Genomic DNA, 25,046 nt, shown 5'->3' on the forward strand with positions numbered 1-25,046 from the left:
CGGGCTGTCGGAATGAATGGGCAGCCTTCCCTGGGGAGGGCAGCCTGTTTATTGAGTACAGAGGATACAAGTACAAACTGAGTACACAAAATAAATAACTGCACATTCTCCACCCACAGTCCATGGCATAAAGGCCCGAGTCTCCAAATTCCCTCTGTCCTACCTTCAGGACCAGGCCTATCCTGGGCAAGAGGAAATAACCCCGCACAGCTTCAGGCCCCCAGAGGCACTTGGGAAAATTGGGGGAGTTCTGAAGCCATGGGGCTTGGGCTCTCCACTGCCTTGTGCCAGGGCCCTGGGGACAGAAAGGGGTATATAAGGCACAACTGACTTGGCCCAGAGTGGTCTCTTTGGCTTGGTTTCCCACTGGAGATGGGAAAGAGGGTCTGGCCCAAGGCTACCCACTGGGAGGAAGTGAGGGCCAAACCCTCCCCGCTGGAGGGGCCCTGCAATCTACCTAAGGCTAAAGCTGGGCCCTGGCTCCTTCCACTGAAAGCAGCTCTGGAGGGAGGGGGCTTAGGTTTCAGCCCAGTTTGTGATGGGGGAGGCACCATAACTGACATGGATGGTCTGGCTCAGGCATCTGGGAAAGTAGCCACCTAATTCCACTCACCTCCTGCAGGGGCTCCCTCTAGCCTGAGATTCAGGGGGACTCAGACTGGAAGGGTAATGCTGTGAAAGGAAGCGGGGACAGGCTGGACAGGGCAAGGCCAGCTGTGAGGAGGCCAGTGCCCCAGGCACTCAGGGTTCAGAGGCAGATCACACAGTATGGCTAAGTTCCAGGGGGAGATGCACAGAAGCTCAGCAGAAAGGGAGAGTTGAACAGCCCAGGGACCCTCCCTCAATGCAGCAGCTCCTTCCTTCCCACTTCCTCTTGGAGGATGAAAGGTGGGCACGGTGGTCATTACTAGGCTGCCTATACTCATGCCAGACACTAGATGGCGCCCTCATACAGCTGCAGAGGAGGGACCAGCAGAGCCTGAAGGGCAGGGCAATGGGGAGTACCAAGGGTAGAACCAAGACTGACCCCGGAATCCTGACGGGGCTCTCCCAGGGAAGCCCCTGCCCTCTGCCTTGACCCAGGTGCCCCTAACCCCCAGGTAGCAGCAGTGGGGCTCCCTTTAATCCCCCACAGTTGGGAAGGAGGCACCTGGGGAATAGAGTGGGCATCCAAAGGGGAGAGGGAGGTGATGGTAGGCTCTGCAAAGGAGGCACTGAGAGTGGTGGGCTGGTAGTGAGGAGAGGTTGGAGCCTGGAGCAAGACTGTTACCAACGTGGCCACACAGTCCAGAAGGTCCTGGCAAATCCTGGGGCCAGGAGTGGTCCTTGTGCTCTCCATGAAGGAAGACAGATCTTGACTGGAAGGTGGGGGCTGTTTAGACTTAGCCAGGGGCTGAGTCTAGCGAGGCACAAGCCTTGTGCCTACGTGGGCCTCTCACTGGAGCATAATCATGAGGATCAGGATGCCATGGAATGTGGGGGGCCGGGGAGGAAGGGTTGGTGGAGGAAGGGGGGGGGCTCCAGAAGTAACTGTCCCAGAGAGTCCTGGAACCACAAGACACCCTCTACCTGGCACTGCAGGTTCTTTCCCTTTGGTCTGGGAAAGAACCAAGGACAAGAGGTAAGGGAGACTGAAGGCCAGGTCCTGCCCTTTCCCCAACTTATACCAGAACACATGCTCACCAAAAAGAGCATCAGTTCCGGGCCAGGCTTCCAGCCCCCTGGGCTCCCTCCACTGTCACACCAGGCCTAGACCCAGGCCCAGGGTGAGGACAGGGGCTGCTGAAGGCACACAGAAGGGGCTGGGGCCATTCACCTACCACTGGCCATACAGGCCTATCTCCAGAGAGGGCATTGGGCCCAGATGGCACAGCAGTGTGTGACCAGGCTGGGACCACACCATGTCTCCACCATTGCCAGGCAGCTCAGCCATTGTACTGCTGCTGGTAACGCAGGTTGAGCTCCCGCAGCTCCCGCTCCCGCACACGGCGTGACTTGTTGGAGCGTGTAGAGCGGCTGGAACGTGTAGACTGGGCAGATTTGGTGCTCTGGCAGCGAGAGGAGGCACGTTTGAGGAGGTTCTGGGAAATGGAGCGGTGCAGATTCTTCATGGACGAAGAAGCTGCCATGCTCACCACCCACGGGTGCCTCAGGGCCTGCAGTGCAGTCATACGGGCACTGGGGTCCACTGTCAGCAGGCGGTCAATGAAGTCCTTGGCCAGGTTGGACACGCTGGGCCAGGGCTAGAAGTCAAGGACAAGCATTAGAGCGAGAGCATTCGACACTGCCCTCCCCATCCCGATGCCACCGCCACAGCACTCAGACCTGTCCAGCGTCCCTGCACTCTCCCCCTAGGGAAAGGCACTGCCTGGCTCCTCCCAGGTAAAGCACTCAGGGCCTCTCTTCCCCGCCTAATACTGGCCTAGGCCATAGAACAGAGGCTGCTCTCTGGGTGACAAGGGGTCTGACAAGAAGAAACGGCACCCCCCATTCCCGCAAGAAGCAAACTTCTAAGGTGCCTGGGCTCAAAGCCTGGCCCAAGGAGGTGGCCCCTGTCAAGACCCTCCAACTTACACCAGGACCACTATACCTCAGGGGCATTTAAAGACAATGACCCAAACCTTCCACCATATCCTAAGCCAGACTTAAGCTCCAATCCCTGGAGGTTCACACCAGGCCAATTAGAAGTAAACTGTCTAGTCCTTAAAGAGAGGGCCCACCCTCCTTCAGTTGACCAAGTGGTGGTGGGCAACCACTGCAGGCCCAGCATTAGCCTGGCCTCCCAGCCATGGAGAGAAAAGGAAACAATTCAAGGCAACTAGATTTCACCATCTGCTGAGAGGAGAGAGGTTCTTGCGGGCCAGACGGGAACCAGGACCCTTCTCAGGGGCACACTCCAGTCTGCATGGCCTCTCGAAGCCACGCAAGCACTCTGGCAATGCTCTATACCAGCCTCATTTTAGTACATTCTGTTCCCAGGGAGGAACCGCACAAAGCCTGCTCTGCCACATACTCCCATGGCTACCGCATCTCAGCCGCACACCAGGCAGCTGTCCATTTCAGGACCTCAACCTGCACAGCCTGTCTTCACCTGGCTGAATTCTTAGGTTCTCAGGGTAAAGGACACTTGCTCAGATTCCTTCTTAGCCCCCAGTGCTAAGCAATTATTTCAGCGATTTAAAGTTTGTTCCCGTTAGAGCAGAGCAAGCGGGATGAGCGCCAGTGCCTGGTGCTCATCAGACTCAGTGAGTAAATACCCATGGAGGGCACCTGATGGGTGCCCTTCCCTGGAGCTGCTTCCAGGCTGTGGGGCTCAAGCAGGGAGGGTCCAGATGCCCTTGGCCCTGAAGCCCCTCTGCTGGAGGAGGGCAGACACAGCACTGCTCCGAGTCCCGGGACGCCCCAGGGGCACTCCGGCTTGGGCGCAGATGCTCCCCAGAGGGTGGCTGGCTAGGACCTTTGCGGAGCCTGTGGCAGATGACGATCACCCTCTTTCCTGCCAAGTGAGGTCTGCCTGTTCCACTGCACAGTGCCCTTCACCCCAGGGAACCCCTGAAGGCACTCTCCAGGGGGCTGAGAGCCCACATTCGGGGCAGCTGCGTGCCCATGCATGAGACACACTTACACAGTGACTGTCGCTGTCCCCAATCAGACTCCCTGACCTCCAGCTCCACTGCCATTCCCTTCCCCACCAACGTGCAGGGCTGGGGCAGAGAGAACACTCACCCAGAGTCCTACAGAAGGCACAGGGCTCTCTGCAGTTGCTACCCCTAACTGCCCTTTGGAAGGCAAAGCTCAACTTGTACTGAGCTGAGCTGGAAGAAAGTGACAGAGACCGCATTTCCAAACAGACACCTAACAGGGTTTTCCTCACCAGTGGGTCAGCTCCCTGAGTTTCCTGGGCAAATACTGGCCCTCAGGAGGAGGGCGGGCAGTCAGGGCCCAGAGAGGCCCACAAATACCTTGCTGTCGGAGAGCCGTGAGGGGGTGCGGGGAGCAATGGCCGTCCCCCACAGACAGCCTGGTCCATGTTTCCCTGCAGGCCTGTGCAGCTCGGGCCTACAGTACAGAAGCCAACATTCAGGCGGACTGGCCTGGACAGTTGTGGCCACAGCTTTGGCTCACAATTCAAGAAAGCCCATGGCTTGCTGCTGCCACCTGAGCACAAGGAGCCAAAGTGAGGGGCCAGCCAATCTGGACCACAGACACTCACGGCTGCCCACATCACTCATTTAAAATACGGAAGAAAGTGGGACGGCTGGTGGACGCAGCAAATCCATAGCTGGACAGGTTGGGTCATGGGGATGCAGCTTTTATGGTCTCTAAGGAAAGGAGAAATCACTGGGGAACACATTGCTGCTCAGCCTGGCTTGTTGGGGCGACAGCCCCAAGACAAAGCTGGCAGCCTGGGCTAGCCAAACAGGATGTTGCCCGTTTCTTGGTCTGGCTAAGACAGAAGAGGGGCAACTCCTCTGCCATGAGAATAAATAATAGCAAAGCCGGACTCACAAGCCAGGAACTTGAACATGGATGAAATGGAGGCCTCTTTACATCCACACCCAGACAAACCAAGGCCCCCTGAAGTTCCAAACTAGTCCAATGCAGTCTTAGCTGGGCCTTTTACAAGACCCACCCTGTGGGCTGAAGCATCTCCGTCTCCAGAGTGACAGGCACACACCAGGCATCGACCCCTGCTGCTTGTCGAGCGGCCAGCCTGTTAGTGCCAAAGCAAGTCAGATTGATCCACCCCCCTGCTCCCCAAACGCTCGCCTCTCTAATTATTTGTGTACGTGTGGATGTGTACAGAATGCCAATGGACTCATTTGTCTGCGGGCCGGCTCAGCCCTCTCTGGCAGATCCTAGCGCTCCCCATCTCTGAAGAGCTGTGAGCAGCTGGGCCAGGTGAGTCCCCAAGCCAATGTGACTCAAGCCGTGTGGCTGAGCAGCAGGCGGTGCCAATGGCACCCAGCCTAACATCACACCCTGAGGAACTAGAAGCAGGAAGTCAGACAAGCCAAACACAGCGAAGGTGGTCGTCACCCAGCCGCCTGACAGTGGGGCAGGGCTCAGGTTGACTTCCAGAATCAGGGCCCGTAGGAGCCCTGCTGAGGCTTCCAACCGGGCTCAGAAAGGAAAACCAAAGCTTTACATACTCCCATGGCCACACTTCACGCCCCACGTCCAATTCAGCACCTCCCAAGAAAGCGGTCAGTACCTGCAGACCAGCCCACCTCCTTGCCCATCATACCCGGGCCTCTGGAACCGCATGAGCACGTGTGTCAGCCTATGACTGACCGCCAGGAAGTATCCTGGGCACGAAAAAAGAAAAATGATGACTAGCCATGCCCTTGGCTTTCTACAGCTCTAACTACTGGCTCTGGGTAAAGAACAGAACTCTCCCCTCAGTATACTTGGGCCCAGAGCAGGGACACACATGGGCCACAGGGGCTGACGCAAGGGGGAGGCCCCAGCTACCACCTGGCCAGTCTCCCGGGGCTCCCACCTGTGTCTGGGCTGACACGGAGCACAGGGCATGGAAGCAAAATTAAAATGTCAGGCTGCCTCATCTCCAGACTCTCCGGTCTCCCCTGCTGTGGGATCAGAGGATGGCTGCAATACCCAGGATGACAGGCTACGCCCTGCTTTCCACAAGTCTCTTGCGAGCTGTGTAGGTCGGCATGGGCTCTGCTCCGAGACAAGACAAAGAGAGGCGATGGGAGGAGGCCTCACCTCCACCCGGCCTCCGACCTAAGCTGGCTGCCCTTCTCCCTCGTCCGTTGCCCCCAGACTCCTTGTCCCTTGTCGTGAGGGTACCTGCGCCTGATGTCACAGCAGAGAAGCCAATAGTGGGTAGAGGAGGGACCTCTCCGTGGGCACTTCCTTACCAACTTCACCCTCCTCACCCTCCTGCTCCTGAGGGACAAGTCACTCCTCAGTAGCAGAGTCCAACCTTCCTTCAGAGGGAAGCACCGAATCCCAAAGGGCTTTCCACTCCAGCGCAGGGATGCACCTCCCCGTGCCCAGCGCCATAACTTGCTACCTTTAATGCTAAAGGGCCTGGCAAGAATATTACCCAAGCCACAACCAATCTCACCCAGAGCCCAAGGGCTACAGGAATAAAGGATGGAGTCAGCTCTCTGGCCTCGGCTGCAGAGAGAGGAGGAAGCTGCTTCTTTCCAGCAGCAAACCTAGCTCACAGGGCTTGCCCTAGACACCCTCTGGGAGGCAGGTCTGACTACTCTGAAGTGAAGGGAGAGAGAGGTCTGGTGTCTCTTCTAGATGGCATCTGGGTGGCAGATTAAAGTGTTAGGCTGCAAGCCTAGCAACCTGAGTTCTAGTTCTACCTTCTCTGTGTGACCTTAGAGAAATCACAGCCTCCTCACTTTTAATATGGAAGAGCTGAATCCAATGAATTCTAAGTCTTTTCCAGTTTCTAAACTCCTGGATTTTAAGAAGACGGCTCCCCGTCTTTTGTCCTCATTTGGCCGTGTGTACGGAACAGAAACACAGCATCTAACACTTAAGCTCATTTGACCTCTTGACTTGTATGGGTTCTTTCCCAGCCCATGATGACGTTGGGGAAGGCCCTGGCAGAGAAGGCAGCCCCACCAAGAGCTGCTAGGGGACGGAAGGGAGGCAAGAAGCCTGGGCTTTGCTCCCATGACTCAGTTCTTCCTTCAGCTTTGTCTCAAGATGTATTTCAGACCCAGCATTCCAAAGGCCTCCTTCCTGTACTTAACGTGGGCCTGAATGAGAGCAGAGAAAAGGGCACAGAGGAAATTCTGGGGACTGAAGCTTCAGGTTTACTCAGGAGAGCAGAACTAACTATTAGTATGACAAGAATAGCACACACTGATGTTGCCCCCAAGGAAGGGTTTTGAAAACTAGCAGAATGCGACACTGTGGCAGTGGAGACAGCATCCCCTCCTCTGGTCAAGACACTCACCATCCTGGTGCCTGGGCTTCCAGACCAGACAGAATCCACCACCCTGGGACCAGGCAGGGGGTGGGTGGGGGCCGAGCAGCAGAAAAAAGAAGGACGTTGAAGAAGAGAGCCTGAGGGGAAAAAAAGAAGGAAGATAATAGAGTTTTAAAAAGAGGCAGAGCAAGAAGATACAAATAAAATGAGAAAAGGCATGACAACTTCAAGGTTAGTAAAGCTGTATTTGGAATGTGAGAAGAATATGAAATCTTGTGCGCCCCCCCCACCCCCCACCCCCGCCATCCCTGCCCATAGTCTACAAAGTGAAGGACAGGGACAGGATACAACTCAAGAGTCAAGGAATATGCCGTGTGTTCAGTTAGAAATCGGGGGGATGTTGATAACCTGTGCCAGCAACCCAGTAATGTGTGCTTTTAACAATGTCCTGGAGCAGCCGTGGAAGGTTCTGGATTTCAGAGCCTGCTGCATAGTGGTTTTTTCTATCTCCACTCATGGGTTCTGTTGAAGCCAGGACCCAACCAGGCTTTTCTTTTCTTTTTAATTCTAATTTACTTAGAATTCTAATTATTGAAACAGTTAGGAAACCTGATGGCTATGAACATATCACCCACACTGTGGCCTCTGCCCCCAGAGGTCTGTGTCCCTCAACCATGGGTACACTGGACTCAGCTCAAAGCAGGCGCTTCGTCAACATGGGGTGACAAGAGGAATGAAGAAGTGGAGGTGACAGCTTTCTGTCCAAGCCGGCCAGGCAGGTACGCACAGGAAGGGTGACTCTGTGTGATGGGAGAACTGACCAAGGACAAAGAGCCTGAAGAAGCACGGCCAGTGGGGGGCGGCTGAACCAGTGGCTTCCGCCTGGGTGGGACCAGGAGGGGGATGAGTGTGGGAGGCCATCAGCAGATTTAAAAAGGTCAGACTGTGGGAGAGACAACAGTCCCAGCAGTTCCCAGAGAAACTCAAGGGCCTAGAAATGACAGGGCCTGTGAGAGGGCAGAGCTATCCAGGTGGAGACAGACAATAAGAGCAGGAGAGGGAGGGGACAGATGGTGCACCAGGAACAGCTCTGAACACAGCCTCCGATACACCCCTTTGTTAGAGAGGCCTTGGTGAGGGTCGGGGGTGGGAAACAGCCGTGATTGAAAAGCGGCTGATCCGAGGTTAATGAGATGCTGTAGGCAGTCAGAGTAAGGCGTTTTGGTAGCAATGGCTGAATGTGCGATGTGGGGAGACAGGCGCCTGTTTCTGCCACCAGAGGCATGTACTGCTCTCTGGGGAGTGTGCACCCAGGGCAGCAGCGACAGAGGGATGCCCAGAGGACAGGGCTCCAGGGAGCCAAGGGGTGGCCCATGAGGTGGATGCTTCCCCTCTCTGCTCAGAGCCTGCCTCCTGCTGCCACAAGAAGGGGGCCACTTCTGCCTTTTTCCGAGAGGTCTGCACCCAAGGGGGAGGTCTCCAACCACAGTGACCAGTGAGGGACCAAACCATGCTACCTCCCAGGGACCTGGACTGAGGCATCTACTCCTGCAGTCAAGGAGGGAGAGTTATCTGTTCAGTCGCTACTATGTACCGGGAGCTTTGGTGCGGTAGGATGGCCCTTCCTGAGGGTTCTTCCTGGACAGGTATAGGAGCACCTGCTTCTCCTTTTGGGCTCCTCGAATAGAGCCAGCATCGTCATCCAGCACTTGACACCCAGCAGCCACCAGCAGGCAGGCAAGGAATAAGGGCTCAGGGATGCCTCTGAGCAAAGAATTCTAAATCATTGTGTGTGTGTGTGTGTGTGTGTGTGTGTGTGTGTGTGTGTGTGTTCAGCTACTGAAACAGACAAAGGAAAGCCAATCCTCTGACTCTGGGAGCAGGGGGCAGTGAGAGGAGAAGGGGGTGCTGACGATGGTCCGTCCACCACAGCCCCCATCCACACTGGAGGTGGGAACATGAGGCAATTAAAGGCATCTGGCAGAATCCAAGCACGAGCCAGGCAACATGCCACCTGCCTCCCTGCATTCCGTCTGCTGCCTAAACACACATCCAGTCTCCAGCTCTCCCACGTCCCCCCATGGGGCAGTCCTCCCCATGGCTCTGGAGCAAGGTCCTATACCTGCTCACCCACCGCTCTGTTAGAGCATGTGGCCCAGCCCCCACACGCACTGAACCCCTTCACATACAGAGCCCCACACATGCCACATCCTGTCTTCTTCATTTTATTTTCAATATCTCAGGGCCAGATGGCAAGTGTTAGAGTCACTTTGATAAGTGGGGAAGAGCTGAGAGGGGAATATAAATGTTATCTCGCTCTGGGAACTCATCCTACTGCAGGGCTATCAGAATTAGGAGACGGCCCAACTCATTACCCTTGGGCCCCCAGTAGATCAATGGTCAGCCCGTAGTCCAGAAACCCACTCCTGAGAAGCCACTTCCCACCAACACTTATCCCCCAGTCAATGGCAGATGGCCCTACAACGTGGGCTTCCTCTCCCACTAGGATGGTCTTCTGCCCAGCAGCACTCTCCTGAATGAGGTTTGCCCGAGCCCATCTGTTTCTGGGGTAGTCACCTGGGCTCACCCACAGCTCAGATTGCCCAAGCAGAGGAGGGTGACAATTAAAGGTTGCTAAACATGGAAGGCAGCAAAGCTGCTGATGGCATATCTCTCCCATCAATCCTTCAAGAGCCTCTTCATCTGCCCTGTCTCTAGGAATAGAACTCTTGACAAAAGCAACGGCACTAGGCCAGCGACGTCATATTTCATGTCAAGTGAATCACAGAATCTCCCAGTGGAACCTTCACGGTCTCCTCGTGTGGGTCTACAGATGATGACTCACCTCGTGTCGTTCCTTTAGAAACAGCTGCTCCTGCCCTCCCGGGGCCTTGCACGACAGGAAGCGCGCTCTCTCAAGGTAGCTCTTTGTGTCTCCAGCAGCACTCACACTCACACAGGCCATCCTCACATCCACTGTGTCTCCCCATCACTTCTGCTGTGACCCTAGCATGGCCCTTCTCCACTCCAGCACCTCCAGTCATCGGGTGAAAACTCACACTTCTCTCAAAATCATCTGTCACAGCCTGTGCCTTCCCACCCCTCCTTCCTCTTCCGAGATTCCTGTGTTTGCTCCTAAGCAGGGCTGGCCAGCAGCACCCCAAGCACACTGCCAGCGAGCTCCTCACGTCTTCCTGTGAGTCCCACCCCCAGAAGACAGCAATCCAGCCAGCAGGGGCAGCCCGGTCTGCCTGCCAGCCAGAAACTTTTGGGTCCCTTCTGAGGGTATCACCAACAGCCACGGGTACTTCCCTCAGGAGAAGCCAGGCGAAAGTATTGAGAGCGTATGTACTGATACACACACTGTCCTCAAGGAGCTCACAGTCCAGGGAGGAGAGAGAGGTCCCCAGATAACAGCCGCAAAAAGTGCAGAAACAACATGCTGAGGCACGTGTCAGGGAGAGCAGACTGCAGGATGGGAAGGCCAGCACCTCTGAAGTTGACATGGCCTGGATTCAAATCCCAGGCCTGCCACCTTCTAGCTGTTACTTAGTCAAGTAACAGCTAGACAAGTTACTTAGTCTCACTGTCCTCAATTTCCTCATCTGTAAAATGGGCTGTTGTGGAGATTAGAGATGTTGGGTACAGGACCCTCAGCCCCGTGCCTGGTACTCAGCAGGTACTACGTGACGGCAGTGGTCAGCAGTATTCCGAAAGGAAGTAATGTTTGAATTGGACCTCTTAGAGCTGGTCAAATTTCTAAGGCCAGCATTGGAGCAGAGGGGAAAGCCTGAGCAAAAGCTTAGTGTGGGAGTGTGTGAGTGGAGCAAACAAATGTCCTGGGTCTCTGGTGTGTGGGGAATGGGCTGGGGCTAAAGTACGCAGACTGTCAAGATCACGTGGGGCAGGGCACTGAAGGAGGACCCACTCGGTGTGCTTCCTTCTGCTACTGCGGATGTCAAGGCAGGACCATGCACACTCTCCAGGCCAGAAGGCAGCCTGAGTCCTCTCTCCATCTGCCCTCACAAGCTGCAGGAGGGTTCTGCCCCCTGCTCTGCCCTCTTCTCTTCCTAATCCACTGCTCACATGTACCACATGGAACCCACTCTCTGGGATCCCTGGTCTGCCCCAAACATCCACAGGGGGCAAGGCTACCCCATCCCACACTGGGATTATTCAAACGGCCCCCAGTTAGTCTTCCTCCTGCTAATTTCTCATAACACTTTCTGCTGCATCCCCCTTTCCTATCAAGAACCCAGAGAGCTCCCTCCCACCTAACGCTTCCCAACCCCGAGCAGCAGCTGGCACTACAAAGCTCCCGACACCAAACACCAGGCCTACCCACCCTTGTCAACCTCTGCTCCATACTCCCAAACAACCTCCTGTTCATGCTGAAGCACAGTCCCCTTCTCTGAGCCTCCGCCTGCTCAAAGCCCACCTCCTGCAGGAAGTCCTCTATTCAAGTCCACAGAAACCCCTGAGCCTCACAGGGGGCTGCATGGACAGAGCCATCGAGGAACAAGCCCACTGGACAGGACATGGTATACACTAGAGACCACTATAAGGGGACAGGAAGTGTCCCTAGAAAGGTACCACGTCCCATGGGACTTACTGTCAGGTGAGGAACACACAGCTCTAAACCTTGCTGAGCTCACAACAGGCATCCCTGTACTTATACAAGGAGTGAGACTGGAAAGTTCCCCTCAACATGGCAGCCTCTCACACGGGTTTCCGGGCAGGGCCTTACTCACTTAGACGGGCTTCACAAGAGCAAATGACTGGCGCACAGTGTAAGACAGCTGGCTGGATGGAGGGAAAGGGGCAGGGCCCAGCCCCGCCACCTGACCCAAGTCCCACAGCCCATATTCCAGACTCCCAGGCCCAGTGGCTCTACTGCAAGGCCTGCGTTGGCATATGCCTGAAACAAGAGTTCATTCTGTGGCCAATTCCTTTTTCTAGTCTTTCTTCCCAAGCGATGTCAAGCCCCAAAGGGATAGAAAACAGACCACCTTATCTCTCTGTATCTTCCCCAGGTGCAATTATGGGTAGACAATGACCAGCGAAACAGAAAGACAGATGTCTGGTCTCCAGCTCAGAGCGCCTGATCTAGCAATGATGAGGACGCCTCACCCAGGAAAAGCCCAGATAAAATCCATCCCAATCCAGAGTTCTCTGTAGAAGGTAGTGGAATCTTTTTGAGGTCAGCCAAACTCCTGCTAACAGACAGTTGCTGTCATGGCTGGCCAGGGATTTGACTCTGGAACTAGGAACTGATGAAGGGTAGTGGGGACAAAGGCTGGGCAGCGTCCCCCCAAACAATGGAAGCCCCAGACTCATGCCATGTGATTCCAGCAGAGCAGGAAGTACAACCTCAGGACCCAGTTTGTGGCTACAGCAGGAGCAGGAAGCCTGAGTTCATTCCCTCCCCTACTCATTTGTCATCCCCCCCTTAGATAATCAATAGCCAGGTAGCAAGACTCTGCAAGCTCCAATTAGATAAACTGCCTGAGCAACGACCACCAGAATCAGGAACTCTTGTGCAAAATGACAGACGTTTCTAACTAGTCTCTCCTTTGTCAGCATGTCTTCGGAAACTTCCCTCTCTCCCATAAGCTTGCTACTCCTTCTGCCAGCCGGATCTTCAACAGCCTGGCCCCCCACAGAGCTCCAGGGGCTGAAGCCGGCAGAGCACAGCAAGCCAGGCAGGGCTTGGGAACAAGAGCACCTCTGTGAGGTACATTAGGGGTCCTCTGCCCCGCAATGAAACCCACCCAGAGGGTGAGTAGGGCGATGTCTTCTGTGACCACCGCACCTGGGCTTCCCAGTCGGTCAGCGCTTGTTTGTTGAATCCGTTTGGAGCAAGGAATAAAATGTGGGAAACTTTAGAGGTGAGCTGGGGAACATCCAGTTTCTCCTTCACCTGTGGCCAGCACCAAGCTGGCCTGAAGAGGAAGGCTTCCGCCTCCCTTCCTCACACCACCGTGAGACACAGGCCCTGGGCATCCCCCTAGACAATGCCAGTCCCCCTCGCCACGGCAGAGAAGTCCAGGACTGACCCTAAGACTACATCTGGAAGCTGAGGGAGGATGATGGAACACAGGGCCTCAAGCACGGAAGGCAAAGTGGAGTGAGGCTTTTGGGTGACTCCTGCAGAAAATGCTGCACACGGTCAATTGGCTGGGGCCAGAGAGGGTCCCGTCCAAAATCCCTGAGCCGCAGAAGGGAGCTCAGCCCAAAGCTCCCTCCCCTTCATGTGGGTTGTTTGTGGCATGGACACCTTCTCAGCAAGTCCAGGCCTGAGAGGGACACTCTGGGGAGCACTCTGTAGGGGACTTGCGGACAGGCCGTCACTGCCTTGGCAGAATCCTGTCATCCTACAAAGCCCACCTGACCTCCCACATAAAACCCTAAAACACATTTTCTTCACAGCCTCCCTGAGCGCACCATTACGCTCGAGCTTGCAGCGTTCCCTGCGGTCATCCTTGTTTTCTACCCAGCCAGCATCCTGCCTAATGACCAACCAGCTCTTCATTTTTTCTGCACCTTCCCTTAGCTCCCAGCACTGCTGTATTTAATGGATTTTTTTCAGCTATCAGAATTATCAGTGGACCAAAAGACACAAACTGATGGCCAGCTGACTGAAGCTGGCCTGCAGGTTAGCGTTTGTTGGCACACAAGGTACTGCTTAAATACGTATGTGAATTAGAGTTCAACATTTTTCTGGTTCCCTTTCAAAAATTGGAATGTTTAGATACATAGGGACCTCACTGCTGTGTGACAAAGCTGGGCAGAGATGAGGCGCAGCTGCTCCTTTAGACAGGGCATGGTCACTGTAGCTTGCCCCAGTCCCCGCAGAGCAGATACTGTGGAGACACTGGCCCACCTCTTCTCAGCCCACCTGAGCTCACCTACAGCTGTGATGCTCAATGCATGCTGACAGCTTCCCACGACCAGTGCCTACGTTTCTCTGCTTCTTTGCCTGAGGACTTTCTCTGGCACTGGATGGCATTCAGGACAGCCCAGAAGTGCCAGGGATTTAACGCCCCCAAAGAACTTCCTGACTCATACACGAGTCAGTGGATTAAAAACCACCCACTTCCCTGCCCCTCAGTGGTACACATTCCACGTGATTACTCACAGCGTCCCCAGTGCGACTGAGTTCCAGTGGCCCACAGTGGCAGCCCACTCCTTAATGTACCCTTTACTGGCTTTTTGCCTTTTGGCCTCACTTTCTCCACCTTCAATTGTGCTTCCTGGAACCACATCGCCATTAAACGAGCTGCTCCCACGTCCTTGTCGCAGGGCTCCCTTTGGGGAAAACCCACACTAAGACACCCTATGAGTGTCACTTCAGCGTTTTTACATCACAGGCCGGGCCCCACCAGCACAGCCACCAGAGCACCCCTCTCCTATGGAAAGCTGCAGGACACCCCACCACACACACCCGGGCCTCCCAACACCCCTGGGACAGAGCACTCACCTCCCCCGAGTAACTGTACTTGCCCCTGAGGATCTGCCGGTACAGCCGGGTGCGATTGTCATCCTCGAAGGGCATGGTGCCACTGAGCAGGATGTAGGCGATGACGCCCAGTGCCCACATGTCCACGGAGTTGGTGTAAGGCTTCCGGACCAGGACCTCGGGGGCGATGTACTCGGGCGTGCCGCAGGTGGTCTTCATCAGGCAGTCGTCGCCCTTCTTGCGCGCACTGGCCAGGCCGAAGTCAGTGATGATGATCTTGGAGTCAGTGCCTGGGTGGTAGTAGAGCAGGTTCTCCGGCTTCAGGTCTCGGTGCGTGATGCCCAGTGCGTGCAGGTACCGGACGCCATCCAGTACCATCTGCAGCACCCGCGTGGCGTCCCGCTCCGTGAAAGAACCCTTGGCAATGATACGGTCGAAGAGCTCTCCGCCGGTGGCCAGTTCCATCACCATGTACACACGCTCCTGAGTCTCAAACACCTCGACCAGCTGGATGATGTTGGCGTGGCGCACGCGGCGCAGCACGCGCAGCTCCGACTCACACACCTCCCGCCCCTCCCGGTACTTGGTCTCGATCATCTTGATGGCATAGGGCTGCCGGGTTGTCCGGTGCTCCACACGTACCACTCGGCTGAAGCTGCCGCGGCCAATCAGGGCTTTGATGTCGTACTTGGCCGTCACACGTGGGTCGAACTTGGCCCTGTACTTAGCCACCCTGGCCCTGCGCGGTGGTTCTGAGGGAGGCTGTGTGTGGCCGGTAGTGGGGGCACCAGGGCAGGGGTTGGCACACTGACTGGCTGCCGGGAGCCCAGCTTTGAGGGGGCCGACACTGTCCACCTCCGTGATGAAGTGCTTGTACACATCGCTCTTAGTGCCGCTGAAGGGCTCCACCTTCTTCACCAGATCCAGCTGCACATCCTTGGGAGGCTCGGGAAGCACCTTGCTTGTCCCACAGCCCATCACGGACACGGGGGCATCCTCTCCAGCGAGGCTGGCAGGACCTGCTCTGCAGGCAGCGCCCCGTCTACACCTACAGACAGGAGAGAGGTCAACTCAACATAGCTGGGGACACCTCTGAAGGGATACCCGCCATCCTTGTCCCCCTCCCCCCTTGCCCCTTGCTAAACCTAGCCTGACGACCTGACTAAGATGGTTCCCTGGAAGGGTGGCTCTGGCCCCTGAGTGCTCGGAGCCCAGGTTTAATGGAGGGTCTAGATGAAAGTCTAGATCTGAACTCCATGGTCTTGACCTCCATCTTCCTGGGTCTGATTTCCATGCTGCTCTTCCACCCAAGCGAGGGCCAAGAATATGCACCAGGCTTAGCTGTCACTGCCCCCACCTCCTCTCCACTCTGCCTGGGTCCCTTCTCCTAGCTGAAGTCCTCTGTTTTTCAAATGTTAAAATCATTCCTCTTATTACTCTGACTCATCTTTCCTGAAATGGGGGTGTGAAGTGTTGGAGGCCTGCTCTGCAACACCATCACCCACCATGGCTCCGAAAGCCGAAAGCCGCTTCTCCAAGGCCTCCCCCGTGGAGCTTTCCCGGCCTCAAGCCTCCTGCAGGCTTTGATCCCCTGCAACCACCACCGTCACGACCCTGCCTAACCTCACTCTTTCCTGGACGGCTCCCTCTGCTTTGCTAATGCACCATCTTCGTCGTGGCAGTTTGACATGTTGTTTCACGGTCTCTCACCTCCCTAGACACCGTTCGGATGGCTAAAAGGCCACACAAGTCCTGAGCTGGCTGAAATCAATCCCAGTGAACTTGGGAACATAAGCCTTAGCACACTGGCACCAGGCTGCCACCCAACGGGTATCACTGAAGAGGTAGAGGGAGGCTTAAGCTCAGCAAGGACACCAGCAGCTCCATGCAGATGGACTCAGGCTGCGGATCAGGATGCTCTGCTTCCCAGAGATGTTCAGACCCTGAATACCCCGTGTTGGTGGGGCCCTGGACAGGGGGAAGTGCGGAAGGACTGCTTTCCAGAGGTTACTTCTACCCGGCCACCCTTCGCTAAGTACCTGAGGGCCCCATGGGGGAAAGAAGAGGGTGAGAATTTCCTGTTAATTATGACATACAGAATTGGGGGTAAAATGATCAGTTCAGAGCAAGCATTTATTGAACATCTACTAGGGAATGAATAAGATATCCAATGTTGGTTATCTTTTAATACACAAACAAAACATGGTCAATAAACTCATAGTCTAAATCAAGAGAAAAACATAAAAACAGGTAACTTCAATACAGCACGGCAAGTGTTCCGCTTGAGAAAACAATGGTAGATACATGCGGAATGATGCAGTGGTTAGGGAAAGCTTCCTGGAGGAGGTGACCCCCACACTGAATTTAAAGTAAGAATGAGTCATGTGAGGAAAGGTGGAAATGGTGTTTCAGGCTTTGAGAATAACACCTTGAAAGGCCCAGAGGCCCAGAATAACACCCGTGCCTGGCCACAGCAGTTTGGTAGTGTGAAGACAGCACTGAAGTTTTGGAAGGCAGGCAGGAACCAGGCTGTGGAGAGGAGCACAGGTTACAGCTAGAAGCCAGGACTTACCTGGGAGGTGATGAGAAGCTACCAAAGGGTTTACAAAGAAAGAGGGGCGATTCAAGTGTTTAGAAAGAAGTGTGAGGCTAAACTGGAGAAGAGTCAAAATGGACTAAAAGGGCCGGTGAGGGGGGCAGTGGCGCAGACAGTGGGGGGGAATGGAGAAATGTCGGCAGACCTGACAGGGACTGAAGCTGAACATAAGGGGTGACCGAGAGGAGTGAGGGCAGCCCTTCAGCACCTCACTTGGGCTCCTGGGCAAAAGGGTCAGGAGTGCGGTAAGAGGGACGGGTCAGAAAGCGGTGGGAAGAGTTCAGTTTTGATGTGTTGCGGTGCATGTGGAACGTCCACATGTTTACTGCAGGTCACTAGATGTGGAATCTAACGTTTGAAAAGAGCTGGGCAGGATCAGAGATTCCATGGCTGCCCAAGAGTAGTTCTTGGGGCCAAGAGGCAACACCTACACCCACCCCACCCGCCCCCTTCCGAAGCCAGCAAAGATCCCATCAAAGGCAGCAGAGACAGACCCAGGCAGGTTTTGCTGCAGCACCTTGGAGGATCACAGGGAACCCACAGAGGCTGTCAGATTCTGGTGAGTTGAGGGCCTGAACTCAAGATGGTGACAGTGACCAGTGTAGCCAACTCTTTCCAGGAATAAGCTTATCTCTGAAACATACCCAAGACCTTGATCACCAATCCATCAGATAAAAAGGAGGAATGTGGAGACCACAGATTGCGGGCTCCGGTTTTAATCAGCATGCTAGATCAGTATATTTTAATCAATATGACTCTCAGCCCAGCCAAATGAGGTTTATCTTTCCTCAAATGAGAGGAAAAGATTTCTCCACCAACACGAGGCTCTTCAGGATATGCTACAATTCTCACCCAAATGCCCAGGAGATCCCACACCGCAGCTTAGGAAATAATGTTTAAACACAGACATTTAGAAACAAGGTTCCTTTTCAAAGCCAAAGATTAGGACTATGGACTATGGAATTTTACACACTCATCTCTTCCTTCAGGGAAAACTCAAGACCTCAATGTAGTAAAGGGCTACAGCTCAGGAAAAGGACACCTACCTGTTGGGCCAGGATTCCTGAGGCAGAATACAGGCCCCGGGTCCCCAAGAGACTACATGGTAAGCAACATCTACCACAATTCAGAGAGAAGACAAACTGCACGGGTGACCCAGCACAGCCACTCAGATGTCACTTCTGCCTGGTGAGGAGGCAGAACCCTAGATCCACAAAATAAATAACCATCTCCAGGCATAAACACTGGCTCTTTCTGTTTAAATGTGCATACCTAGTTTGGTCCTGATGAGAAAAACGAAAGTTTACAAAAGAAAAGGCCTGACTTTTCACTTTAAACAAAGCCTGCGCAAGAATCTCAAGTCAGCAGTGAGACAGCCAAGGATTAGCCACCCCTCCCTGACCTTCCTTCCTCCTTCCTGGGACATAGTTGCTCTCACATTTGTTCCAATGAGAAACTCTTCACAGAAAGGCTGACACTGGTGACCCACCTTCCCAACTGCACATCAAGAGTGGAGGAGAGAAGTGGCAGCTCTGGGAGGGGAGAATGGCCCGAGAGCCTCCAGGTGATCACAGCTGCTCCATGTCCCAGTCACATCTGTTCAATTCTCTTTCCACAGTTGTCAAATGAAAAGGCAGACGAAAGGACAGGGGCGGCGGCTGACAAAACTCCTTCTGGGAAGGAGGGCAAAGTGTTTTCCGGCCCCAGCTCTCCTGTGTACGCCCCCAGCAGTGACCAGGGTGGGGGGTAAGGCTGAGAAAAGCCCCAGGAGAGACCTCCCAGGAGGGGCGTACCATGCTGGCCATCACAAGTCCCTATTCCCTTCACACCATCAATGCAAACACATCTGCAGAAAGTACTGAACTCTCTAGTCGACTAGCCTGATCCAAGTACTCCTCAAGAAAGGCAACCGTGTTGGACAGAGTGTGGCAGTGGGCGTTAAGTGAGTATTCAGCACAACTGTCCTCAGCAACACTCTACAGAAATGACAGGCTAAGAAAGGTAGAAACTTGTCCCACGCCACTCAGATAGTGATGGCTGAGCATGGACCCAAATCCCCTGCTTCTCCATCCAGAGCTCCTTCCACTAGTAGGAGAGACTCTAGAAGTACCCGGTTGGGCCTCACCAGGTCAAGGCCTCAATCCTTCCTACCACTCAGCTGGTGAATCAGCAAACCTTTTCTGAAGGGCCTACCTTCTGAAACCTCCATTCCAAGTACAATCTAGGTCACACTGCTCATTGCTGGACTCTTGATTGCCTTTGATCATTAGTTCTCAGCCCCTTGAGGGAAGGGGCCACTTCTAGAACTCTCTGGCACCCAGCCAAGCGCTGATATCAGAGCAGGCATGTTTGTTAACAATGAATGAAAGGTGGTCTGGCTCTTGGATTCCTCTTTGCTGTAAGGCAACAGTCCCAGAACCTCAGACATTTTCAAGTGGCAGAAAGAGGCTACATTGGTGGTTAAACCAGAGCCATGCTCTCTGTGTGTCTGTGTAAATGTCCTCAACAACAAAGGAAGCCAGAACTCTCACGTCTGTTTGGGGCTTACAGATTGTTACCTGAACCCCAAAGCAGTTTGTCCACAAGCTGCCAGCCCTGACCCCACCTGTGTGGGAGGCCAGCGGCCTAGGAGCAAGGATAGATCCTGAAACAATTTCCTAAACACGGAAGCCAGGACATTGGGTGTCTCCCAGACAAGGGCCCACAGGCACCCGGCCCTCTTGAATAACCCCCCTTAAGACTGTTCTTCACAGCAAAGCTTTACAACCTTTCGCCTGCAAAGATTTCTATATTCTGCTACCACGTTTTGAAAGACTGTCTATCAAAATTAAGTAGGCAGTAACCTCTCAGTACTCCCAAAAATAAGTAACTGCTAAACTGCTTGTCTAATTATCATGACACAAGAAGAGCTACGAGGCAAAGAAGTCTGTCACTTTAAACGAAAACCCCTGATCAGTCTTAGGGGGAACTATATGATTCTGCTTTCTGAAACAAGGAAACTGACATAGGCCCAGCAATGTCATTTTCAGAAATAATACTATGCAACCATTTTCACAAGTATGCAAAGATATATTTGTGCAAGAAAATTCATGGCAGCATTCTTTATAACAATGAAAAAAATGGAAATATAGTGACAAAGAAAGATACCAGTTACTTAATTTTATTGAGTGGCTTTGTGCCAGAATCCATGTCTGTGATGTATTAAGTAGTTTAAAATAGTATGTAAAGCGTAAGTCCAACGAGGGATAAAAAAAAGTTATAGACATATATATGGAAAAAAATATCCTGGAAGGGTAGAAGAGAAACTGTTTACAGTTGGCTGATTCTAGGCTGTGGTCTGGGAATGTGAGGGGAACAGGCAGAAGGAAGAGGGACTTTTACTTCTCATTTTATATACTTTATATAGCTGTTGCTATATTTTTAAATCATCCCCACATATTACATTTTTAAAGTTAACAAAAAATATATACTGTAGAAATGGATAGACTAGTATATGCATAAGGGGGGAAAAAAGCTAGAGAAATACACACCCTATTGTTGGTGCTTGTGTCTAGAGACACTGCATTATTCACTCTTGTAATTTTTAGTATTATTTCACAATAAAAATTATTCTGACTTTTTAGAATATAGTAACTTGGTAGCCCACTTTGCAAGGACTCCAGCTAGGCACCACTCCTCTCTATGGTAATAATTGGTGGGCAGAGACTCCTGCCTTAGGGCTGAGAGAGGGAGAGAACTTTAAAAGTTTCCTCCTCCTCATTTTATTGTGACCTCAACTCCATCTAAGATAGCCCACTGACTGCCTATCCCATCATCAGAAATACAGATTCTGGCAATGTACCTGGGGTTCGCCTTCTCAAATCCCGAAGTTCAACCCACAAACATTTACTGAGCTCCTGCTGTGGGCCGGGAACTCTACCAGGGATTGTGACAGACAAAAAGAAGATAGCCATAGTCTCTGCTCTCGAGAAACTTACAGCCCAGATGGTTCCACACCAAGAGTCCCTTAATCCACTACTCATTTGATGCCCTGTGAGCCCTTCAAGGCTGGCAGCCTAGAAGGGGTCCCTCTGAGATCATTTTCCCCCAGCAAATGAAAACACGTTTTTCTACTTGAGCACCATGGCAACAGAGGGCTGTATCAAGAATTAGTTCAGTGATGACCTAGACAACACAAATCAGCTTAATAGTCACTGAGTAAGATTCTTAGAAGGAAAGAGAGTTCAAATAAATAAGTCTCTCTCCAGCTCTCAACAAACAGAATTGCGTCCCTTCTTCCAGGGCTGTACTTCACAAAATTTTCTATGTACCCTGTTGTCAATGGAGACAGCTGCTCTCAGCTATCTCCGGGCTTAAGGGTCGATGCTATGGCACCTATGGCCCATTCATGTCATACAGTTGCGAAGCTCTGAAGGGGATCAAAGTTGCCCACATAACATGCTCACCTTTATAAAGTAAAACAGAAGGCCAAAGCAAAGTCTCACCCATTTAATTGTGAACATTTAACTATGTGACTGACAGAGAACCCCAGTACCTAGTTCAGATTCCACAGACACTAAGATATGCAGGGGTATACCTTCCAGGTGAGGAGCAACTCTAGCTCAGTGTCACAGGCAAACAGGTTTCCTGAAAGCTGCACTTTCTCTAGCTCATTAATATAACTTAAGTGCAGGAACTGCAACCGTATTTGCGCGAAAACAAGACCTAGCTGGACAATCGGCTCTAATGCATCTTTTGGAGCAAAAATTAATATAAGACCTGGTATTATTACATTATATATTATTATATTATGTTATATATTATATTATATTTTATTATATATTATATTATATTATTATATTATATTATATTATATTATATTATATTATATTATACCTGGTCTTATAATAAGACCGGGTCTTATATTAATTTTTGCTCCAAAGGACACATTAGAGCTGATTGTCCGGCTAGGTCTTATTTTCAGGGAAATAGGGAATTAGACCTGGACACTTTGCTTATTGTATTTAGCAAACCCACCCACTAGTGAGTCAGCATTCTGAATCTCTTCTAGGGGAATGGCCAACTACAACTGCCCTGAGTAGAAGCAGTTTTGTCAGAGGTTTTCCTGATGACCTGAAATGACTATTGAGGAAATCACATAGCACAAGGCAGCTTCCTACATGAAGCTTGGTCTGAAGAGAAAACAGGCTAAGATGAGATCTACTTTTACAAGGGACACACTCTGGGAAGAACAACCATTGGTGGCTTCCATCTGCTGAGTTCCAATTGTGCTAAGTGTCTTATAGGCACTCTCACTTCTCTCTACAACCACATAAAGTAGACATGATTATTCCTATTTTGGAATGACCAAACTAGGATTCAAAGAGCCTCAAGATCTCATAAAAACCAAGAACTGACTCCCAGTCTTTTTGACTCCAAAATCCATACTTCTAGCCACCAAATGTACTACCTCCCAGGGTATGCGTGTAAAACTACAACAGCAAGCCACAAAGCACAGCTAGCCCTTCCCACTAAACAAAGACACAACAGTCTCCTGGGGGCAGTGAGAAAGATCTTCAACCAGGGAGCACGGTAAAGTCACCTGGAGTTTTTCCTAAACATTGATCCAGATTCCAGATCTTCTGAACCAAGCGAAACTCTTGAATTTGTATCCAGAAAAATTACTCCAAGAGATTTTAGTCCATCAAGGTTGACAAGGCTGCACTACATACCACGTGCAGATGCATGCATGTGCAAACACAAGATACACATGTGTTGTGCTCATCTCAGATCCTGGGCCCTGAGAAGCACTCACTGCAGCTGAATCAGTATCCATTCTTAAACCAGCAACCTATCCCAGCGGATTTAGCTTCTACTTTATGCCAGCCACAGAGCCAGACACGCAGAGGCAGACAGAAGTATGACACAATACGTGCAGCCGGTTGGCTCAGGTGGTTAGAGAGCAATGCTCATATCACCAAGGTCACTGGTTTGATTCCCACATGGGCCAGCGAGCTGCGCCCTCCACAACTAGATTGAAAACAACGACTTGCCTTGGAGCTGTTGGGTCCTGGAAAAACACACCATACCCCAATATTCCCCAATTTAAAAAAATAATAATAAAAATAAATAAGATACAATCTCCAAATCCACCATCATGTGACACATGATCTACTCAACAGCAGTCTCATGAATAATAGTACAAAGGAATCAATGGTTACATATGAAGCAAGGGAGGCTTTTCCAAGGAAATTAAATCTAAGTGAATTTTAAAGAACTGATGTAAATGTTCCATACTGGTGAGTGGAAGGCGGAAAGGAGTGTTACATAATGAGAAAACTGCATATCTAAAGCATACAGGTATTAAACCACAAAGCTAACAGAAGGCTCACAAGCCCCAACGACGAAATATGTAAACAGAAGGCAGAAGTGGCCAGGTGTTGACTTCAGGGTATAGGCCTCCACCAGATAATGAAGAGCCCTGAATGCCTTCCCCTGGCCTTTATCATGTAGGCACCAAGGAGCCAGTTTTAGGCAGTGAAGGACTTATACAGATTTTCAGTGGGAATTACTCCTTCAGCAGCTTCATTTAGGGGGAGTGAGCATGGGCGGGGGAGGGGCTGGGCTACCCCTTACAAGCAGAGACATGACTGGCTTGCAGGGAAGGTGACCCGGCTGTACTCAGGCCTGCTTTTTCAACCCAGACTGAACAAGGAAGCAATCAGTTCCCCGCCAGCCCCTGTGGTTAAGTCGCAAAGGAGGGGTGTGGAGTAGGTGCCGGACTCCAGAAAGCAGTGAGGACAACCGAGTTAGTTCACCATGACGACGCCAGCTGGCTGAACAGCAGGCAGGGCAGCTGACCACGTCCACCAGGCCCACGCGGCCCCAGAGCCAGGCTACCCAGCGCAGCCGCATGTTTCGAAGCCAGCCCAGCCTCGGACACCGGGAACCCCGAGCAGCCATCGCCTGGCCTGTTTCTCTGCCCCGTAGGCCCCGGCACCCCGGGCACGGGGCGAGGACTCCGGGCTGGGTAAGGACAGGCCCGGTGTGCCAGAAAGCGACTATGGCCACATTTCGTCAGCCCCTCCCGCCCATCGGGCCGTCGCCCTGGGCAGGGCCGCCTCACCTCACGGGGGCGGCGGGCTCTTCGGTGTCTAGGCGGCTGTACTGACCCTCTCCGGGTCGAGGCCACGGCCGCAGCCGCCGCCGCCATCCTCAGGCGTTAGCGTCGTGGCGTCATCACAGGGCGCGCTTGACGCCAAAACAAACACGGGCCGCCTACGGGGCGGAGCGGGGTGGACCCTCGGAAGGGCCGGCTACGCAGTTGGCGGCGCTCCGAGCTTGGCCTGCCAATCAACGGCTTCGGGGCAGGGACGGGACTCTTCTCGGGGGAGGAGGGTAAGTTTATCTGTCGCTCAAAGTAGTTTATAAACTGGGGGAGGAACGTGTTGTAGAAAAAGGAGGGACCGCGGGAAGTAGGGAGAAAGTTTTAAGTTTCTAATGAGGAGAGAAGGCGCTCTGTCGTACGAAGTTTGGGACATTGTGCGTTTCGACAGAGGTTTCTGGAAGTATCTCTGGAACTCCGCGAAGGATTAATGATTTAAATTTCATTAACAAATCCATTTTTGAAAACTGCAGTTAAAATAGTTCAGGCACTCGGATATGTTAAATTTGGCCTCCATCACAGAGGCGTTAAAAATGGTTAACTTGAAGATTGGTGAAGTCAGTCTTGGGCCAACTTCGGAGTAACAGAGTTTTGTTTGTTTTAATTTTTGTCGGTATTGAATTTGAGTGTATCCTAAGACAGCAAAGCAGGTAAATTAAAAAAAAAATGTTACCATTCACAATGACTTCTCTATACGATCAGAATCGTTTCACTACTTTACAGTCAACCCAAATTGCAGGGAGGGGGAGGGGGGAATAAATACTGCAGGTAATAAAGAAATTGTACCTTCTATCTATATTCCTCATTTCAGTCTGTTCATTTATTCAAAAAGTCTTTATTGAACACTTACTTCACACATGGACCTGTCTTTAATTGACTGTATAAGCTAATGTTATACTTGAAACCTAAAAATAAATTAACAATGAAC

General features: G+C 52.4%; 1 protein-coding gene across 1 annotated transcript; it reads right to left on the reverse strand.

Annotated features, from left to right (window-relative positions):
- Window positions 1–5: 5 nt before the first annotated feature.
- Window positions 6–24,212, reverse strand: PSKH1 (protein serine kinase H1). The gene is made up of 3 exons (XM_019756282.2): window positions 24,080–24,212; window positions 14,400–15,426; window positions 6–2,243 (listed from the first exon to the last, which is right to left on the reverse strand). The coding sequence occupies exons 2-3, from the start codon at window positions 15,354–15,356 to the stop codon at window positions 1,926–1,928; spliced, it is 1,275 nt and encodes a 424-aa protein (XP_019611841.1). The 5' UTR covers window positions 15,357–15,426; window positions 24,080–24,212; the 3' UTR covers window positions 6–1,925.
- Between the last annotated feature and the right edge of the window lie 834 nt (window positions 24,213–25,046).

This window comes from Rhinolophus sinicus, linkage group LG11 (genome assembly GCF_036562045.2).
Source record: "Rhinolophus sinicus isolate RSC01 linkage group LG11, ASM3656204v1, whole genome shotgun sequence".
NCBI classification, from domain to species: domain Eukaryota; kingdom Metazoa; phylum Chordata; class Mammalia; order Chiroptera; family Rhinolophidae; genus Rhinolophus; species Rhinolophus sinicus.

Coding starts and splice junctions, on each gene's coding strand:
- PSKH1 (XM_019756282.2), bottom strand. CDS start 15,356: ATGGGCTGTGGGACAAGCAAGGTGCTTCCCGAGCCTCCCAAGGATGTG. Junction 2,244..14,399: donor AGTACAGTTACTCGGGGGAG/GTGAGTGCTCTG, acceptor CTTGACTTCTAG/CCCTGGCCCAGCGTGTCCAA.